Source organism: Silene latifolia, chromosome 1, assembly GCF_048544455.1.
Source record: "Silene latifolia isolate original U9 population chromosome 1, ASM4854445v1, whole genome shotgun sequence".
Classification (NCBI taxonomy): domain Eukaryota; kingdom Viridiplantae; phylum Streptophyta; class Magnoliopsida; order Caryophyllales; family Caryophyllaceae; genus Silene; species Silene latifolia.
The window spans coordinates 9162314-9180607 of NC_133526.1; the positions used below are offsets into that span (position 1 = coordinate 9162314).

At 39.1% G+C, this 18294-nt stretch overlaps 2 protein-coding genes and 1 long non-coding RNA gene across 5 annotated transcripts; 2 read left to right on the plus strand and 1 right to left on the minus strand.

Moving 5' to 3' along the window:
- Positions 1 to 22: 22 nt before the first annotated feature.
- On the plus strand, positions 23 to 546 carry LOC141597013 (uncharacterized). The gene is made up of 3 exons (XR_012522665.1): positions 23 to 98; positions 176 to 262; positions 364 to 546. It is a non-coding gene; the product is annotated as an uncharacterized LOC141597013 (long non-coding RNA).
- A 100-nt stretch (positions 547 to 646) lies between these two features.
- On the minus strand, positions 647 to 5134 carry LOC141596961 (beta-amylase-like). 2 transcript variants are annotated; one of them, XM_074417248.1, is made up of 7 exons: positions 4731 to 5134; positions 3255 to 3335; positions 2757 to 3155; positions 1792 to 2220; positions 1493 to 1702; positions 1170 to 1409; positions 647 to 1082 (listed from the first exon to the last, which is right to left on the minus strand). In XM_074417248.1, exons 1-7 carry the CDS (start codon positions 4794 to 4796, stop codon positions 870 to 872), a joined length of 1638 nt encoding a protein of 545 aa, XP_074273349.1. In that variant the 5' UTR covers positions 4797 to 5134; the 3' UTR covers positions 647 to 869. The 2 variants fall into 2 exon arrangements, with proteins under 2 accessions (XP_074273349.1, XP_074273356.1); XM_074417255.1 differs by having other exon boundaries at positions 4522 to 5021.
- A 3383-nt stretch (positions 5135 to 8517) lies between these two features.
- LOC141597027 (ATP-dependent RNA helicase HAS1-like) lies at positions 8518 to 18274 on the plus strand. Of its 2 annotated transcripts, XM_074417346.1 has the most exons (13): positions 8518 to 8948; positions 10331 to 10516; positions 10650 to 10835; positions 11542 to 11625; positions 11954 to 11995; positions 12413 to 12484; positions 12578 to 12877; positions 13312 to 13350; positions 13424 to 13528; positions 13693 to 13761; positions 14310 to 14435; positions 14524 to 14621; positions 18007 to 18274. In XM_074417346.1, exons 1-13 carry the CDS (start codon positions 8622 to 8624, stop codon positions 18041 to 18043), a joined length of 1671 nt encoding a protein of 556 aa, XP_074273447.1. In that variant the 5' UTR covers positions 8518 to 8621; the 3' UTR covers positions 18044 to 18274. The 2 variants fall into 2 exon arrangements, with proteins under 2 accessions (XP_074273447.1, XP_074273437.1); XM_074417336.1 differs by lacking the exon at positions 18007 to 18274 and having other exon boundaries at positions 14524 to 14785.
- The last annotated feature ends 20 nt before the right edge of the window (positions 18275 to 18294 follow it).

The following is an 18294-nucleotide window of genomic DNA, read 5'->3' on the forward strand; positions in this document are numbered from 1 at the left end:
ATTTAAAAAAAAATAGAGTAAATAATCTAGCTTCTTATTACATTATCGGTCTTCCAATTGGATGTGTACTCGGTTTCAAGACCAGCCTGGGTGTTGCTGTAAGTATACTCACTCATTTTTTGTTGCATTTTTTTTTCCTTGTAAAGAACCACCTAAAGAATGTTGGAAATTGCAGGGTATTTGGTGGGGAATGATCATTGGTGTATTAATACAAACTGTGACTTTGATCATTCTGACAGCTCGAACGAACTGGAACACAGAGGTAAACTAACAAACCTCAACATCCCTGCAGTGTTTAGTTAAACTGAGCTCCATTTCGTGTATAATTGTTTGCGACATCAACCCTTTTCGACAATTTTACAGGTTCAGAAAGCAATAGAACGCCTAAAGAAATCAGCAAATGAAGAGACAGCTCTGAATCTGGCAGCTGCTATATAAATTAAACACCTTAGTTTTTTTTGTTTAAGAGCTTCATGACAGATTAAACCAGGTGTTTACATGAAGACAAGGGATTAATTAGTGTGTTGTGTGCGAAATCGTTTATTATTTTCAGTTCTGTCCAGTGACTGTTTCTTAAACAAATTTCTAGTCGTCTTAGAATCGCTAATTTTGCACTCTTGCTGGCAGAAAATGATCGCCGATTAAATTACAGTAGAACATATGACAATATTATTGGTCTGCCAATTTCAATAGTACATCTCCATGTACATTAAGCATCATAATACTCGTTAATTTCCGAGATACATAAGAAAGTGAACCAAAACCAGTGACAGGGATGGTTCATTTATTTTAAATTACACTCCGCAACTCATTAAAACATTTTGCTTAAGCATAATGAATCCGAATATTTATTTGCAAAGGGTCAAGTTTCATTTGAACTTGAATAGGCAAGAACCCAAGTTCGATAACTTGGCATATAAACCAGCAAAAAGACCATCAACATTCATATCAGTTGCTTGGTCCCACTGGAAGGGCTGTGTTGGTGCTGATGCTTCCAGAAGAATTTCAACTGGTAGCTTTGGCATTGACTGCTCCAATGGCCCTAAGTAGTTTCCATATGTCTCTGGGTTTTCACTGGGCTCCTGAAACCGACACAGGATTCAGAATGATGATTCAAAAATTATCAATCTATGTTAGTTCGACACTTCACTTTAGACTGGGGAGCTTACTTGGTTAGCATGCATTTTCTTGACAAACTTCTTGAAGATTTTGAAATTTTGAGTTTCCAGCAGATCGTCTGAGAGTCGAAGATATGTGAAGCCATACATCTTGAGTTTGGGTGCACCATTTGGGTTAATACCGTTTGGACGAGCATTTAGTAGGATTTGGTTGTAGGCTGTACTGTCATACCTTCCAAGTGCATTTTCACCGGCCACATCTATACTTTCTTTCCAACCATCACTTAAGACCTGCATACAATCGTTTATGATCGGCTAGTTTCTTACTTTCTTTACTTTATTATCGAGTATTTTTATTTGATCAATAGATGTACCTGGCGAACAAGGGCTTGTGGACCGCTGTATGCATAAGACGGTTGTTCAGAGTCCCTCATCTCAAGACAAGTGAAATTAAGAATGGCATGGTGTCTGGAAAGCATTCTTGCAATTGGTCTATATCCGTCTCTATGGTACAAGTTGTAGTACCCTGCTGTTAGCTCGGCTGCATGACAGTGATAGTTGAACCACCAGTGAATCCCAGACACCTTCACAATTTCATGCAAACATACAAGTGTCAAACACAAGGGTTAGGATGGTGTCGGTGGTGGTCGACATATATGTAATAAATACTCACTTTAGCAGCTAACTTGAGGGTACAACCGCGGAAAGCTTTGTTAGCTTCTTCCAAGATCTTATCTCCATGGTACAACAACTTGGTGGAATACCAAGTCAAAAAGAACTGTCCCCTTTCAGTTGTATAAGTCCCATTCCTTCTAAAAAACCCGGTTTGTTCAGGTGTATTATTGTATTCACCAGCATCATAAGGCACATCCCATTCAGGATGCCCTTTTTGTGCTGCTGCCTTCTTGAAATCTTCTTTCATATACTTATCATAGCACTGGAATTCTCCGATACCAGGAAAAACCCATCCTTGACTCTCGGGATAAGACGGGTATCTTAGCTCTCCTGCAGGACCACAACCGACTTCAATGTCGACAATCAGTCCACTTTCCAGGAAATCTGACATAGCATCTCTGAAGCTCTTCATGAAATCACTGTACATCTGTCAAGTATAATTATAATCAATCAGTCCTACTTTTTAGTCAAGTCGCGTAACTGTTTTTTTTTCAGTATATACGTAACTGTCTGTTTCCTAACAACATTCACCTCATGGTTAAGGGATGAGATGAGCAACCAGCACATGCACATCCCTAATAAAAGCGAAAACTCGAGAGAAAATAATAAAAGTGATTACATGTGATCAGGTACAATTAGACCTGTACTCAGGCCGGGTTAGGACCGGGGCAGGGCGGGCTCTCCTGGTCAGAGCCGGGCCAGGCTAGTGGGAGAGGCGGGCTTGGCCGGGACGGGCTGGGATATGCTTGGCCCGGGCCAGGACCCGAGGAAGGCCAATGCCTGGCGGGCCTTACCAATTTTTTTTGCTAAATGGCGGATCAAGGGTGGGCCGTGTTGGAATTTTAGGACCCGGGCCAAGCCCGAGTCAAGCCAAGTTGCATAAGATAACAGGCCAAGGCGGGCCGGGCCGGGCTGATGGCCTGCTCTAGGTACAATAGGCACTAGGTTTGAGTAATAGCTAACCTCAATGGCAGTTCGGCCTTGAAAAAGAGGCTCATAATCGACACCAAGTGAAAGGTACTCAGGATTGCGGGTACCCCTCCGATTGGTGTAGAAGATATCAGGGTTGGATTTTCCGATATCAAGAATCCATTGAGGAAGTGGGATAGTGACAACATCCCCAACATTTCCTCCACATTGGTGGAATGACATAATGGCCTGAACTTTAAGGCCACATTCCTGAACAACTTTGAACAATTGTCTATAAGCATTCCAATCATACTCTTTAGGACCTTTGCCTTCTATGATTCCCCACCATACATCAACCATTACTCCGTCAACACCGGCTTCTTTCAGTTTCTCAAGGTTAGCCCTTGTGCCATCCTCATCTTTGAATGAGTTCTTAGGTGAAACTATTCCCAACTGTTGTAATCAAACAAAAATATGATTTTAGCAGGATTATAGAGGATATAGCATACAGTACGTGTATGATAGAATCAATGATGAAGACGTTGTACATACCGGGAGCATCACGTAAACAGGAACATAGTTCATGACCACTTTGTTGCTTCCTTTGATGACAGGAGCTTCATCAATTGTACCCTGCATGGTTCATTTTAAGCAAACGTAAGCAAATGACCGGCACACAGAGAATGATATTTTGAATTATAGTCAAGGTTTAAGAATTTTTACTAAAAAAAAAAAAAATATCGAACAACAACATTATCCAAGCAGCTCGATCAAAGGCTCCCGCAAATTGCAAAGTAAGGAGTCGGATATATGCAATTTGACTCTTTTGCTTGGAACATAAATAGGTTGTTTTCAAATGACCCCCGACGAAATTGCGTCTAGTAGGGGTGGACCGTGAACCGTGGACGGATGGTCAAACATTCGAGTCGGCACAGCCCGCCTGGACCCGACCCATTCCTAGGGTCATTTGTTACCCGGCCAGACCCGACCCATAAAAAACAAGGGTTGGGCCCGGGTCGAGCAAATCTCGCCCAGTCCCTCCCCTCGACTCTACCCGGGCCAGTTAATAGACTAAATCATTCGAGATCTAAGTCACAACTCACAACAGCAAAGGTTATCAGTTATACTAAGGTCTTGTTCTTTTGAACTTAAAGTCACTATATTTAAGTTAATTCAGATCATATAAGTTCAGTTCAGTTTAGACCCTATAAGTTCAGTTCAGATTCTATAAGTTTTGTTTAGTTCAGTTCAGATCTTATAAATTCAGTTCAGTTCAGTTCAGATCAGATCGGTTTCAGTCCAAAAGAACCGGACCTAAATCATTTGAGTATTTCATTAGTATAATAATAGCACAATTTCTTTAGTATAATAGCACAATTTTTGGACTTAAAGTCATTTAAGTTAACTTCAGATCCTATAAGTTCAGTTCAGTTCAATTCAGATCCATAAGTTCAGTTCAGATCCTATAAATTCAGTTCAGTTCATATCATATAAATTCAGTTCAATTCAAATTAGATCAGATTAATTTCTATCCAAAAGAACAGGACCTAGATCATTTGAGTATTTCATTAGTATAATAATAGCACAATTTCATTACTAAATCATTTGAGTATTTTAATCAATAAGTATACATTAACTCCTGAAATGTACATACATTAGCAGATTATTATAGATTTATAGCACTTAAATCATACTTGTATTTTTTTGTTGCAACGGAACACTTATACAGTAATACTCTAATTCCTAGGTATATCAAAAAATATTACTCTGTATTTGTATGGGACAATAATAGGACGCAGATCAAAGAAGCAAAAATCACCTGATACCCGAAGCTCGACATAGTAGCAATGATTGATCGAGTACTTGTCATGAACGGTATAGTGTAACTTATTGCTGTATTACTGAATAAAGTACAGTTTCTTAATACTCCTATAGTTCGCCTGATTTCCCCTTGATGATGCTACACCAATTTATAGTGCTAAATTTCATTTCAAGCACGTGCATATTTAAAAAAATAGAGTAAATAACCTTATCAACAGGTAACAAGTTGGTGGGAGATGATTGGCTACAATTTATGAGGCTATCTATCTTCATGGGCTCACTATATCGTAAAGCTGTATCACAACCTCCATTCTAATCAGTGGCGGAGCTAGAAATTAACCCCAATGGAAGTGAAAAATCTCAGAGAAGCGAGCGGGTAATGGCTTACGGGAAATTTGAAATTTTTAACTAAAAATTTTGAAATTTTCAATCGCCAGCGGAGACGAACGCTTCTGCTAGCCCGACCTAAATCCGCCACTGATTCTAATTCAAACATTTATTGAGGAGACAGTGAGATGCAACGACGAGTTTCGGTAAGGTTCGGAGAATTGAGTGGTTTAGCATTGCTTGTCCTTAGCTACCTTGAGATTTTGCAATTATTTTGGACTTTGGTTATTTTCACTTGATAATGTACGTAGTTTTATTTTTAGTGACCTGTTCACATCTATCAACAAATTATTTTCACTTGATAATGTAGTTTTATTTTTAGTGAGCTGTTCACATCTATCAACAAATTGTATGGGACACTATCATTATTGGACTGTATATGGAAAGTATTAACATGCATATGCATGCCATCCAGAGAGGTTCATAAGTGAATCCTCGACTTCAAATTTTACTCCTTCCCTTCAATTGTTCCGATCATTTATTTATCTTTAATATTGCCATAAAGACCAAGGAAAGGAAAGGAAATCAATTATTAGATGATAAGTGGATCAAATTAAGTGTGAAAGATCAAATGTTTCATCAAAGACATTCCTAAAATAGAAATGTGAATTGTTAACTTCCTACATACAAAAATCAACATCTAATTTTAGCCTCTTTATTACGCGATTTTTTTTTAAAAATCAACATCTTTAAATGTAAATTGTTAATTTCCTACATACAAAAATGTCTATTAGAACCTAATTAACTAAAGAATAAGTTCATGAAATAATACAAGTATCTATCTACTCCGTATAAGTTAAGATTATAGCGTTAATCAACGAAAAGTGAATGTTATACTGTAATTAGCCTCTCTTAAGACGGTCATATCCAACTTAAAAAGGGGTCAAACACAACTCCACAGTCCACATAGCTGGATGAAACAAAAGTTTGTGTTTTCCTAGTTTTTTCTGTTTTTTGTTCATCCATCAAGTGATTGGGAATTGTGATACGAATCATCCGATCACTTATACTCCCTTTAATCTAATATAATGTCCAAATTTCCATTGGCGTACAATTCAATCCAATTTCCTCCTTCCTTGGTAAAAGTTGACATAAATGGCCTCTCTATTTTTCGTATTTTTCGTATTTACAATTAGGGTTGTGCAAAATTCAGTATGGATTGGATAAATAAATCGGTTTGGACCGGAAAAATGAATTGGTCTTGACCAGAATCTATCCGGACAAAACCGGAACTAAAAATTTCGTCCGGTCTCCAGTTCAGCATTTTTCAAGATTCTTGTTTCCAGTCCGGTCTATGATGATTTTTTCCGATTTAGACCGGAATTATGTTATTTGATTTTTTTCCTTAAAATATTATTAAAAAAAAATTGTAGGCTTACTTAATTCGTTTCAACTAGCCGGATTTTTGGACCAGAATATGAAAAAGTGGGTATATAAAGACAACTCCAATCCCGGTCTGGTTCTTTCTGGTCTTGTATCGGCACGACCCTATTTATAAGGATGTCATTGCAACTAACCCACATTATGAAACCTTTTTTTATAAACACTCAATAATTATTTTCAAGATACTCCCATGAAACACTATAAAAGTACACAAATTGTTCTATAGGGCGGTCTTATATATAGCATAAGATATGCCCATAATCCAAAAGCCCAAACAATTAACTTATAACTCCCTTTTTTAATCAAATAACTAAAAGCTCTAAAAAATTAGTTAATAGACTTATAAAAAAATATTTTATTTTGATAATCTCAAATTTTATATTAATAACTTGTATATTAAAATATGTTTGTTTTTATCATAAAATGTACTCTCTCCAAAAGTAATACAACAACATCATTTTATCATCATATATTTCTCTAATACAGCTACCAAACTGCTGACATGGCATCTCAGATTTTAATTAGAGTCTTATGTGGCATTATATCAGAATAAGTAAAGTAATTGAAAATAAAAAGAAAAATAAGAAACAGAATAATCTATTTGAGGAAAAAACGGAAGAAAGATATAGAATATTCCATTTTCATATTGTATATTAACAATTGCAACCGAATGAATAAGATAAGATCGTTTTTTTCCCAAGAAAATTCCAATTTTTGAAATTTGATTTGATTATGAATTATTGAGATTTTTTTCCAACATTTAGTGTTACATGCTGAAATGCTAAAATCATGAAAATTATGGCTAAGTTTGTTACGTTAGTTTTTTTTTCTTGGTTTTGTTTTTGGATTACATCAATGTGTGTAGTGTCTTTTAGTTTTTATTGCACTGTTCGTCTTTCTTAATTTATTTTCTTTTTTTATTGTTATCTATTAGATTTGTTAATACTCCTTCCATCATGATGATATTACTCCCATTTTCTTTAATTAATGGTACAATAGTAATTTACCTTTATTTCTTAAATTCTTTCCAAAATAAAAAATAAAACAATAAAAGTGAAATTGAAACTATAATATTAGTATATTCCGTTATATATTTTTGACGTACACACATCTTTAGTAAAAAAAAATGAATTTTAAATTTTAAATCCACTTTTGTAGTGAGTAAAGTCTTCTAATAGATGGTCTTGCAAGTCAGGTAAGTCATGATCGAAAATAATTTAAAGGATATAAAACGCATAAAAGGGTACGAAAGTATGGTTTTTCAATAATTTAGTGAAAGATTTCGCTTGCAAGTTTTTATGCTCGAGATCGGGTTAAAAGTCAAGTGTTTTAGGTTAACTTTTGTCCCTCCTATTCACCAGGTTCTCTACATTTTTTTTTTTTTTTTGATATATCTAACAAATTTCTTTACGCTTTTTTTTGGGGCCTAAATTAATGTTTAAAACAACAAAAGTACTCTTTAAAAGGCACATGCATGTAAGGTCCTAAAAAATTCCACCAAAAACAAATGTAAAGAATATGATGAATGAGAGGAGGTAGTACCTAACTACCTATTATATGTGTAAGAGTTGAACGTATAGTTTGTCATCATTTATGAGTGTAAGACCCTCTTAATGGTTAAGACGTAAGAATGATCACTAATCCGTATATATGGTTAATAATTCGAAATAAATTAAGAATTATATCTTAATTATATTATGATTAACTATTTTGATCTAGACTTTTAAAAACAGACCCGTGAATTTCACGGGTTTAAAACTAGTAAAATGTACATATGTTAAAACAAAATTAAACTAAGTGTTATTTTTGGGCTTCTCTCCTTTTGGACCAGTCATAAATTATAGGACAGTCTTATAGGAGAGACACTGATAAAAGTATTCCACATTAAAACTTGTCTCAGGCCCAAGGGAACATTAAATTGTATTGGGGAAATATATTTTATGACCAAACCCGCTTAAATAGTGAGGCAAACGGTTCATCCGACACATAATCAACTGTAATTTCGGGTCAACCTTAATTGCATGATTTCATATCTAAGTCATTATTATGTCGGGTCTGGTCAGGTTTGGTTTCAAGTCTACCTTAATCGGGAATTTATGTTACAGCCCTTACAGGTCAGTAGGTCACCATGGTGTCGGGTCTAGTCGGGTTGGATTCAATTTGCAACATTTTCGGGTTACGTCGAGTTGGGTTTCTCGAATCCGGTCAGACTTACCAGCGGGCCCAGCTCTACGCCTCTAGTCCTCAAATTTCTCGGTACCTCGGCTCTGAGTTTGGGCGGCGCGCAGACCTAATTCCTCAAATTTCTCGGTACCTCGGCGCCGCACCATGACCAACAAGAAAAGGGGGAAGAAACGGCAGCGAGATAATCAAACTCACGATCATATTACCAACAAATTACATCAAACCGAAACGGGTAAACGGGTCGAATCCTACCCGCTCAATACGGATTCTAGCTCATCCAAATCCGACGAAGAATTCAATACTAAGATGGAGCTTAACGAAGAAGATGACACAAACAATATCAACAATGGTGGGTCCCCCTCATCGTCGTCATCGGGAATTATGAGTGACGTGTCCTTCACGTCACTGACTAACTTATCGGGTCCCACCATGAACGCTATCTCCTCCATGGGTTTCACTACGATGACCCAGGTACACGCTTCTGCTGTCACTTAATTTATTTAATCTTTTTTTTTTGTATTATTTTTGCCTTTGGAGGAATACTCCATTTCCCTTTGTCCGGTCATTTGTTGTCCTATTCCATTTTCGGGTGTCAAGTTAATTGTTGCCCTTTCTATTTTCAGATTGCATTTGATGAGCAATTTGATGGTTCATGCCTAATTTGGTCTTTGTGCCAAAAACAAACCACAACAATTGACTGGGACGGAGGGAGTATTAGAATTGATGACGAGACCTCTTATTAGTCCTTCCGTCCCAATCATTTGTTGGTCTTTGATTAAAATATCGATTACAAAGAATAGAAAAGAAAAAGGATCATTCTCATTCTCGTTTAGGGGTACAGTGACGTTGGAGAAAAAGGATTGTACATCAGATATGTACTATTTTAGTTTTATGACGTCAAAAATCAAATTTTTCTGAGCTTATATATAATTTTTTTGAGTTATAATGTAATTTTTTGAGATTAATGTTTAAGTAAATAAACTCAAAAACTTTATAATAAAACTCAAAATTTTTAAATTAAAACTCAAAAACTTTTTCTTAATGCTCAAAAACTATATCATCTGATGTAGTATATCAGATGTATAATCCACTTACCGGTGACGTTGTACACCGGGTTTACTATGCTTTGTTTTGTTTCGGGCTTAGCGTAGTGTGTATGGATGCTAATTAATTAGACTAGGTGAAATTCGTGGTTAATTAATTGAATTCCTTTGTTTGCAATTGACTGTTCCTTTTTCGACTAAGGCGCTTGGAATTGCAGCTTAAGTTAGAGGGTTTAACCCTTATTTTAAAATATGGGTACTAAAGTTACCAAAATGTGCAAGTGTGGCAGAGAGAAGCGATGGTGCTGCAGAATTACGCACGATGATTGGTGTTGTTGGTGAGATGATGAGATGATGAGGCAAAGTTATCACGAGATAGATAGGTTTGTTGGGAATTTAGATTAAACCAAGGTTGGCTAATTTTTGGTACGCGCCAATATCAACAAGTGCTACGCATATACTACAAGCATACACGCATATTTTGCCATAATATGATGTACTTTTAACCAAAAAGCAAATACAAAGTACGTTTAATCAGTTCACGATTAAAGATTAGACTCAGAGAGAATATGTCAGTCAGTCAGTGTTAGAATTCGTAATTGCCACTATAATTTAGAAAATGCCTTTAGTTTATACAAGAGGGGATAGTTTTGGAGTTTGGAGTAGTTAAGTTAAATCTGATAAGTTTTTTCCTTGGAAAGTGTGGAGCTATAGCAGCCTCAAACTACTTGTTGCGGAGAAAGATCCAAAGCTATAAATCTGAACTGAAAGATGCTATATTAATGTCTTTATTTTGCGTGATTTTGTCAGATTCAAGCTAGAACTATGCCTCCACTCTTTGAGGGCAAAGATGTCATTGGTGCTGCAAGGACAGGTTCTGGGAAGACCCTTGCTTTTCTTGTTCCAGCTGTTGAGTTGTTGCATAATTCCCGCTTCACTCCCCAAGATGGAGTTGGTGTTATTGTCATCTGTCCGACAAGGGAGCTAGCAGTACAGGTGACAGAACAATTGGGTTCTTCTCTTCCATGCTTACATTTGATGTCGAACTTTCAAATTGATGCATTTTAATTTTTTAGTACACTATCTTATTAGCAGTTAGTTTCAACTTGAACATTTCCTAGTGCTGCAGACACATGAAGTTGCTAAAGCCCTTATGAAGGATCACTCTCAAAATCTTGCCTTGTTGACTAGTAGCTCTGGTAGAAGCAAAGAAGAAGAAAACCTTAGGAATGGAGTGAATGTCATTGTAGCAACTCCAGGACGACTTCTTGACCATCTTCAACATACAAAGGGATTTTTGTTCAAGAACTTAAAGGTGATGTACAAAACTATGGAACAAAATCGTGTTTTTGGTCTATTTTATGGAACAAATTTGTGTTTTTGGTCTAAATGAAGTGTCCAAGAGTCCTATCCATGTCCGAGTGTCGAGTGTCGGACACAGGCATGCGAGGTAATCTTGAAGAGTCCGAGCAACATAGGTACAAAGGCATTTTTGTTCAAGTACTTAGTGATGTACATTTGAAAAAGGACAGCTTGTGTTCTTTAAACTCCAGAGTTTGATGACAAAACTCACTCGGCAAATTAAATTTGGAACATATCTTTACTAATCAAACAAATTTGCAATCCATCATCTCATAAAGGCGATCGAGCAAGAAATTTTTGACAGAAGACTTGAATATGCAGTATGCTCAGGTGCAATCCTTGAGCAATTATCAAGGTTCGGACTGCAGATTACAGGTCTCCAAATATGATAATTAAAGGGAAAAAATGGAATAAAAGTAGGGTGTCAACTCTGTCAAGGAAATGGGTAGCATATGTTGTATATATATAGTTTTTATTAGCAGGAGCTTATTATTGTTGTAGATTTTTAGATCTGGAGAGCAACTATTTATTAACTCTTTGAATGACCTTTGTCATGACATATCATCAAGTCAGTTGACACTTCAGAGTAGCACTTGTGATTGCCATCTTCATAGATAGGTACTGCATATCTGACAGTATTACCTTTCAATGCATTTCAGTTTTTGGTCTTAGATGAAGCTGACAGGATTCTTGAGTCGAATTTCGAAGAAGAAATGAATAAGATAATGAAGATTCTTCCTAAGGTTTGTGATGACCTCATTGCTGTCCTTTATTGTGTTCTGCTATTCAACATGCGTACTGTACTAGTGTACTGTAAGTCTGTAACAATTCTGTGACTTGAAAATTAGACATTGATCAGCATGTCGATAGACGGCAACAAGTTTACACTAAATGTTTGTTAATGGGAATGATGGATTTTTGTTATCTTTTATGAGCTTGGCTGTCTTGAGTTAATCTCATGGCTGACGGTTGTTTTTGTCAAATAAGAGTATAATTACTCTTGATATAAATATTTATTACCAAAATAACACAAGATTTTTTCTGTTGATCTCGCTTGTGTCCAATTTGCAGAAGAGACAAACAGCTTTGTTCTCAGCTACCCAGACCAAGAAGGTACTTTCTATTTAAACCTTTGGAATTTGGTTTGTTGATGATTTGTTGAAAGTTTTTACTAAACCCTCACACCTTGCTCTGTACTATCATTGTGCTACTATGTACTCTGTATGATATATATGTTAAGGCTGTGCTCATTTAACATGAGACGGTGACGATGAATCGTTCTCATTTGATGTTTGTGCTTTGTACTGTTTATATGAGATTTTAGTTCTTTCTCCTTTCAAAATATACATACACAAGCTTTAATTTTAAATTTTTTCCAATTTTGATGCTTCTTAAGTTACTGGAGTAAGTTGAATGTGCTCTTTACTCTTTTGCTGCATGAAAAATAGTTGTTTTTTTCCCCTTAGTTTTCGCCGTGTCACTCTAAGAGGGCACTTCTGAACGCGTTGTATCATATAATTGACCATGCAGGTTGAAGATCTGGCTCGTGTATCTTTCCGGTCTACACCCATCTACATTGATGTTGATGAAGGAAGGACAAAGGTGAACTGATTTTTTTTTTTACTTTTATGCTATCAACGTCATCTCTATTTGATATTGACTTGTGTATACATTAACAATGTTGGGTGCTTGCAGGCTACTAATGAAGGATTGGTACAAGGCTATTGTGTTGTTCCTAGTTCGCAAAGATTTGTCTTTCTCTATGCTTTCCTCAAAAAGAATTCATCAAAAAAGATAATGGTCTTCTTCTCTTCCTGCAACTCAGTAAAATTTCATTCTGAACTCCTGAGATTCATTAAGATAGATTGCTTCGATATATATAGCAAGCACAAGTCTAGCAAAAGGGAAAGCACAATGTCTGACTTCCGTAAAGCGGAAAAAGGCATTCTTTTGTGTACTGATGTTGCTGAGCGGGGACTTGATATACCGGACGTGGTTAGTTAATCCTTGATCAGTCTCTCCTATTAAATCACAATGTCTTTAGTGAAACGGTCTCCCACAATATTTTTTGTGAAACTGCTTTTCATTTATCCTTTACTTTTTATAATACATTGTCTAATACTCCCTCTGTCCCGGTCATTTGTTGTCCTTTTCCATATTGGAGTGTCTCAGTGAGTTGTTGTCCTTTCTATTTTAAGAATGAACTTGACGAGCAATTTGATCATTCACACTCAATTTGTTCCACTTGTCATTTAGTAATTGGCCCATTTCTCTTTTCTTGGTCTTTGTGTCAAAACTAAAGGACAACAATTGACCGGGACGGAGGGAGTAACTCTTTTCTACAGTGTATGCTTCACTGTTTCTATAAATGCGAGTCTCGTAGGAGACTAATTGGCAAAGTTCTGTAACTTTTGCTTTTATTCTTGTAGGATTGGGTGATACAATTTGATCCTCCACATGACCCAGAGGTAAGCATCATTTTTTATGGTGATAGGTTTTGTAGCTGGGAACTAGGTCATATTTTAACATCTTTTCTTTTAGGCATACATACATAGGGTCGGACGAACTGCTCGTGGAGAAGGTGCCAAAGGGAATGCTCTACTCTTCTTGACCCCTGAGGAGTTGCTGTTTCTTTGTCACTTAAAGGTATGATTTATGCAGCAATATCGATTTACAGAGTAGTTAGAGCACTACAGTGGCTGCATCATTCGTCATGACTGAAACCTTGATAAGATGAAATAACTGTGCATCTGCAATGCTTAGCAATTTAGCATCTTATTTCCCACTAATTTGTATTCATTGTATGACAGAAACACAAGGTGCCTGTTAAAGAGCATGAATTTGATCAAAAAAAGGTTCCAAAAGTGCAATCTCATCTGGTATGATCTGATTCTGCTTATCTAACTTGTCCATGAATAAAATTTCTAGTTTGTTTTGTACAAAAATTAAGGAAGATGATTTGGATAGAACCGCACATAGTGAAAGATGCGGGTGACAAAACATAATGATCGCATATAAATACAAAACAGGAAAAAAAATCCATCCAGCAACGTCACCCTGTTGCCTGAAGGCTTAAGGGCTTATGTAAATGGTGGTTAAGGGGGATTAGGATGTACCCAACCTTGCCCCTTAGTCTTGTAAAGATATTGAATTGCTTCCATATGATGACTCATAATGAAAATTACGTCAAGAATTGTATAGAACGAAAGGTACATTTTAGAAAATGAAAATTCCATGTAAGAAGTTTGTACAAAGACACTCCCAGGTGGAAAACAGGAAGTTTATTTATGAAAGAAGAGAGTACGTCGTTTTCAAGTAGAGCAAGTAGTGTATTTTGGCTTAATGGCTTGTCAATTCATTAGAGCTTTACGGTTCAGTTTAGTCAACTTCAGGTTCTTACCGGACTAAGACTGTTACGTCCGTGTAGGAGAAATTGGTGGGGAGTAACTATTACTTGAACAAGTCAGCTAAAGATGCATTCCGGGCCTACATTTCAGCCTATAAATCACATTTCATGAAGGATGCATTTAACATACAGACACTTGATTTGCAGGTAATATATGAATATAATCTTGTACTCCGTATTTTAAGCTTGTTTAATGTCTTACAACTAACACACGTTCTCGCCCGTGTTTATGCAGGCTGTAGCCACGTCGTTTTGCTTAACTTGCGCTCCACATGTAAATATCGATATACAAAATGGAGCATCATATTTGAAGAAGAGGCCACAACAGAGTGGCCATGTGTCACGGTCCGCTACTTTTGCCGGACCGTGGCGCGCACCTTTGCCCCTTCTCTAGGCAAGATGCAAGCGACAAGGCTCTTCGTACTAGTGAGGGATCGCCCACTAGCACGATACTCGGGTCTCGGGGGTGTGTGTCGGGAATCCTAGTCACGATTATCAAGTCCGACACACGAAAGCAATAAAAGTAAGCAATACGATTATTGAAAGCAAGCAACAAGCAACAACAAGCTTTTGGATGAGAAGCGGTTTTTCATTGACTAGCACCTCTCAAAGAGGGAAATTTGATTATTTGGTCCCTGGTAGCGGGATACATTGAATTTACAAGTTTTAGTTCGAATAGCGATATACCTATTTATGGAAACCTATTCTAAAACTACTAAGAAAATACTTACTACAAATGTACAAGGAAAATGAAATTACATAAGCATAAAATAAATCTAAGGGCTCAAGTGTGCGGATCGTCACACTCTCCCCCACCTAATCTGTTGCCGCCTCGGCAACACAAAAAATCTTGAACGGTGCTTGATGAGACATCCTCGGTGAGCTCGATCGTCCATGCAAAGGTTGGGGATTGGCTTGTACAACTCGGCTTGAATGTGCGCTTCGTCCCAAACAATGACTCGCCTCTTCGTCCCCTCAAGGATAGGGGTTCGGAGTTCCTTGACATAGAAGCCGCCGAACGTCATGTTCTCCAAGTTCACCACGTGCTCCTTGTCTCTCGAACGCCCACTTTGCCGCCAAAAAGTGCTCTCTCGGGCTTTCTCAATCGCCCCAACGGACCTTCGTCTTGTCTCTCGTCACTTCAAAGACTGTTCAAGGGAATGTGAGATCTCCGGACGCCGAATCGGCATTTCGGCGGCCCCCATGGTACGAGGCCTTCTCTCTTGGGTCGATCGACCATGAAACCAGGACGCGATTCAACACATCGACGCGGCCCCTGATGGTACGAGGCCTTATCTCTTGGGTCGATCGACCCTGAGACCAGACGCGATTCAAAGACATCGACGCGGCCCCCTGATGGTACGAGGCCTACTTCTTTGGGCATCTCGGCCCTCATTGTCTACTCCTCGGTGAGGGGGTAGACTCTTCTTTCGTCCCCCATGCCACTTAGCATCGTAGTTAGCCTGGGTCTTGTTCGCCCTCGGCTCCACCGAACCTTTAGGCATTCTCCAAGGTCGCGTCCCTTGTTTCGGCATCGGTATCACCCTCATAGCCGAAAAATTCGATCTCGCCCCTTGTCTTCGCCATCTACCGTATTCACTACGATAGACCCCATTAGTAGCATCGATCCGTCACTCGGTTTCAATACCACCAATGCTTTCTCAAAGAACCGCATCCCGAGTACTAACTTGAAGTCATCCAATGAACGGTGGTGAAGTCGAGCTCCCCCGCCCACTCACCCACTTGGACCGCGACCTTCTTAGCCACTCCTTGGACGCGCCTCATTTTCCCATTGACCGCTTCAGCAAACTGTTAGCATCCCGAACTAGCCCCAACCGATCCGCTTCCTCTTTCGTAACAAAGTTGTGGGAGGCGCCCGAGTCGATCAAGGCTCGTGCTTGCTTCCCATTCACCATCAAGTCCACGTACATGAGCCCGTTGGATTTCTTGGCGGAGGAATCTTCGTATTTCCCCATCGCGCTGATCCGTTGAAGTGAGCCCATCCGTGGTTGGTCTTCACCATCACTCGAGTCTTCGTTACACTCTTGGTGATAGTTGGCCAACGCCCCATCAAGATGTTCTTGAGCCCCTTTCGGCATCTTCTTGAACATGGCATTGAACTCCGCTTGGTTCGGACAATCGGCCATCTTGTGAGGACCCTTGCACACAAAACACGCGAACGGTCTCTTCGTTGTGGAAGCGAGAGAGTTTCCCACCTTAGAAGACGAGCTTGAGGGCGAGTTTGTAGTGCTCGCCGATCGGGCTTGACTTCCTTGTGAGCGAACCGACTGTTCCCAACCGAAATGGCGCTTTGTGGCCTTTGTCCATTGTGCCCACTTTGTGATGCACCCATATTCCCTGTTGGTGCCACACTCTTGGTGCCTCTCGCTCTCCGTGAAAGTCGAGTAGGCGCTCCGCACCGAAATGGCCAAGACGAGTTTTGGGATTCGCCTCATGACCTCTTGTTGTGCCCACCTCTTCAACCCGTCAATGAACTCGAATGTCCTATCCGTCTCGGACATTTCGCTAATCTCGAGCATGCACGCTGAGAATTCCCTCACATATTCCCGGATTGATTTGGTGTGCTTGATTTCCTTCAACTTCTTCCGAGCAACAAACTCCGTGTTCTCGGGGTAGAAGTGATCCTTCAAGATCCTCTTGAAGTCGGCCCACGATGTCACCGTAATCGTGCCCGCATCGATTTCCTTGTACCTAGCCCTCCACCACATCTTGGCATCGTCGACTAGATACATGCTTGCCGTGACAACTTCCGCGTCTTCGTCGAGCCCACTTACTCGGAAGTATTGCTCCATATCGAAGATAAAGTTATCCACCGCTTTCAATCCCTCGCCCATCGTAGGCACGAGGTGGAGGGGCCTTCACCTTATGGCTCCCCACGATTTCCGTCATTGGCCACCGCTTTCACGAGCGTGGCACACGTGTTCTCTAACATCTCAACCTTTCGATGCAGATGATTGATCTCTTCCTCCCGATCGTCGGGGATCGCACCACTGATCGCTTGGATGCGGGTATCCATCCCGTCCACTTTCGTCTCAAGGTCACAAACCGTCTTTTGCAACTCCTCGAGGCTCGCAACCATCCGCATAACGATGTCCTCGAGTTTGGGAAGCTTGACGTCGATTGCGTCCTCTAAGGCATCCACTCGGTCCTCGATTGTTTCGCCCATTTTCTCGATCTCGATAAACAAATGCGGCTCGCAGACGCCCGTCCGAAGACCGGCTCGATACCAAATGTCACGGTCCGCTACTTTTGCCGGACCGTGGCGCGCACCTTTGCCCCTTCTCTAGGCAAGATGCAAGCGACAAGGCTCTTCGTACTAGTGAGGGATCGCCCACTAGCACGATACTCGGGTCTCGGGGGTGTGTGTCGGGAATCCTAGTCACGATTATCAAGTCCGACACACGAAAGCAATAAAAGTAAGCAATACGATTATTGAAAGCAAGCAACAAGCAACAACAAGCTTTTGGATGAGAAGCGGTTTTTCATTGACTAGCACCTCTCAAAGAGGGAAATTTGATTATTTGGTCCTGGTAGCAGGATACATTGAATTTACAAGTTTAGTTCAGAATAGCGATATACCTATTTATGGAAACCTATTCTAAAACTACTAAGAAAATACTTACTACAAATGTACAAGGAAAATGAAATTACATAAGCATAAAATAAATCTAAGGGCTCAAGTGTGCGGATCGTCACACCATGGCAGGTTTAGTAAGAGCAACAGGTGTAGCTGATACTGATAGTAAGCAGGTTGTTAGGCATTAGCAGTAATTATTTCGAGTACTAGGTTTTTCTTCGGTTGTGTAAATGAGAGAAATCACTATATATTTTTTTTCTCGATTTTTTTTTTCCTGGGTTTTTTTTTTCCAAGCCATGTTAGCTGTTTTAACGTTAAAATCAGGAAAAAAGGAACATACATCGGATGTACTGTCTCAGACTTTATCTGATGAGGGCATTCTTTCCCATGAGAACAGGCATGTTCACA

Coding starts and splice junctions, on each gene's coding strand:
- LOC141596961 (XM_074417248.1), bottom strand. CDS start 4,796: ATGAAGATAGATAGCCTCATAAATTGTAGCCAATCATCTCCCACCAAC. Junction 3,336..4,730: donor ACTTGTTACCTGTTGATAAG/GTTATTTACTCT, acceptor TGAACCATGCAG/GGTACAATTGATGAAGCTCC. Junction 1,703..1,791: donor CCCTCAAGTTAGCTGCTAAA/GTGAGTATTTAT, acceptor GAAATTGTGAAG/GTGTCTGGGATTCACTGGTG.
- LOC141597027 (XM_074417336.1), top strand. CDS start 8,622: ATGACCAACAAGAAAAGGGGGAAGAAACGGCAGCGAGATAATCAAACT. Junction 12,878..13,311: donor GACTTGATATACCGGACGTG/GTTAGTTAATCC, acceptor TTATTCTTGTAG/GATTGGGTGATACAATTTGA. Junction 13,529..13,692: donor TGTTTCTTTGTCACTTAAAG/GTATGATTTATG, acceptor ATTGTATGACAG/AAACACAAGGTGCCTGTTAA.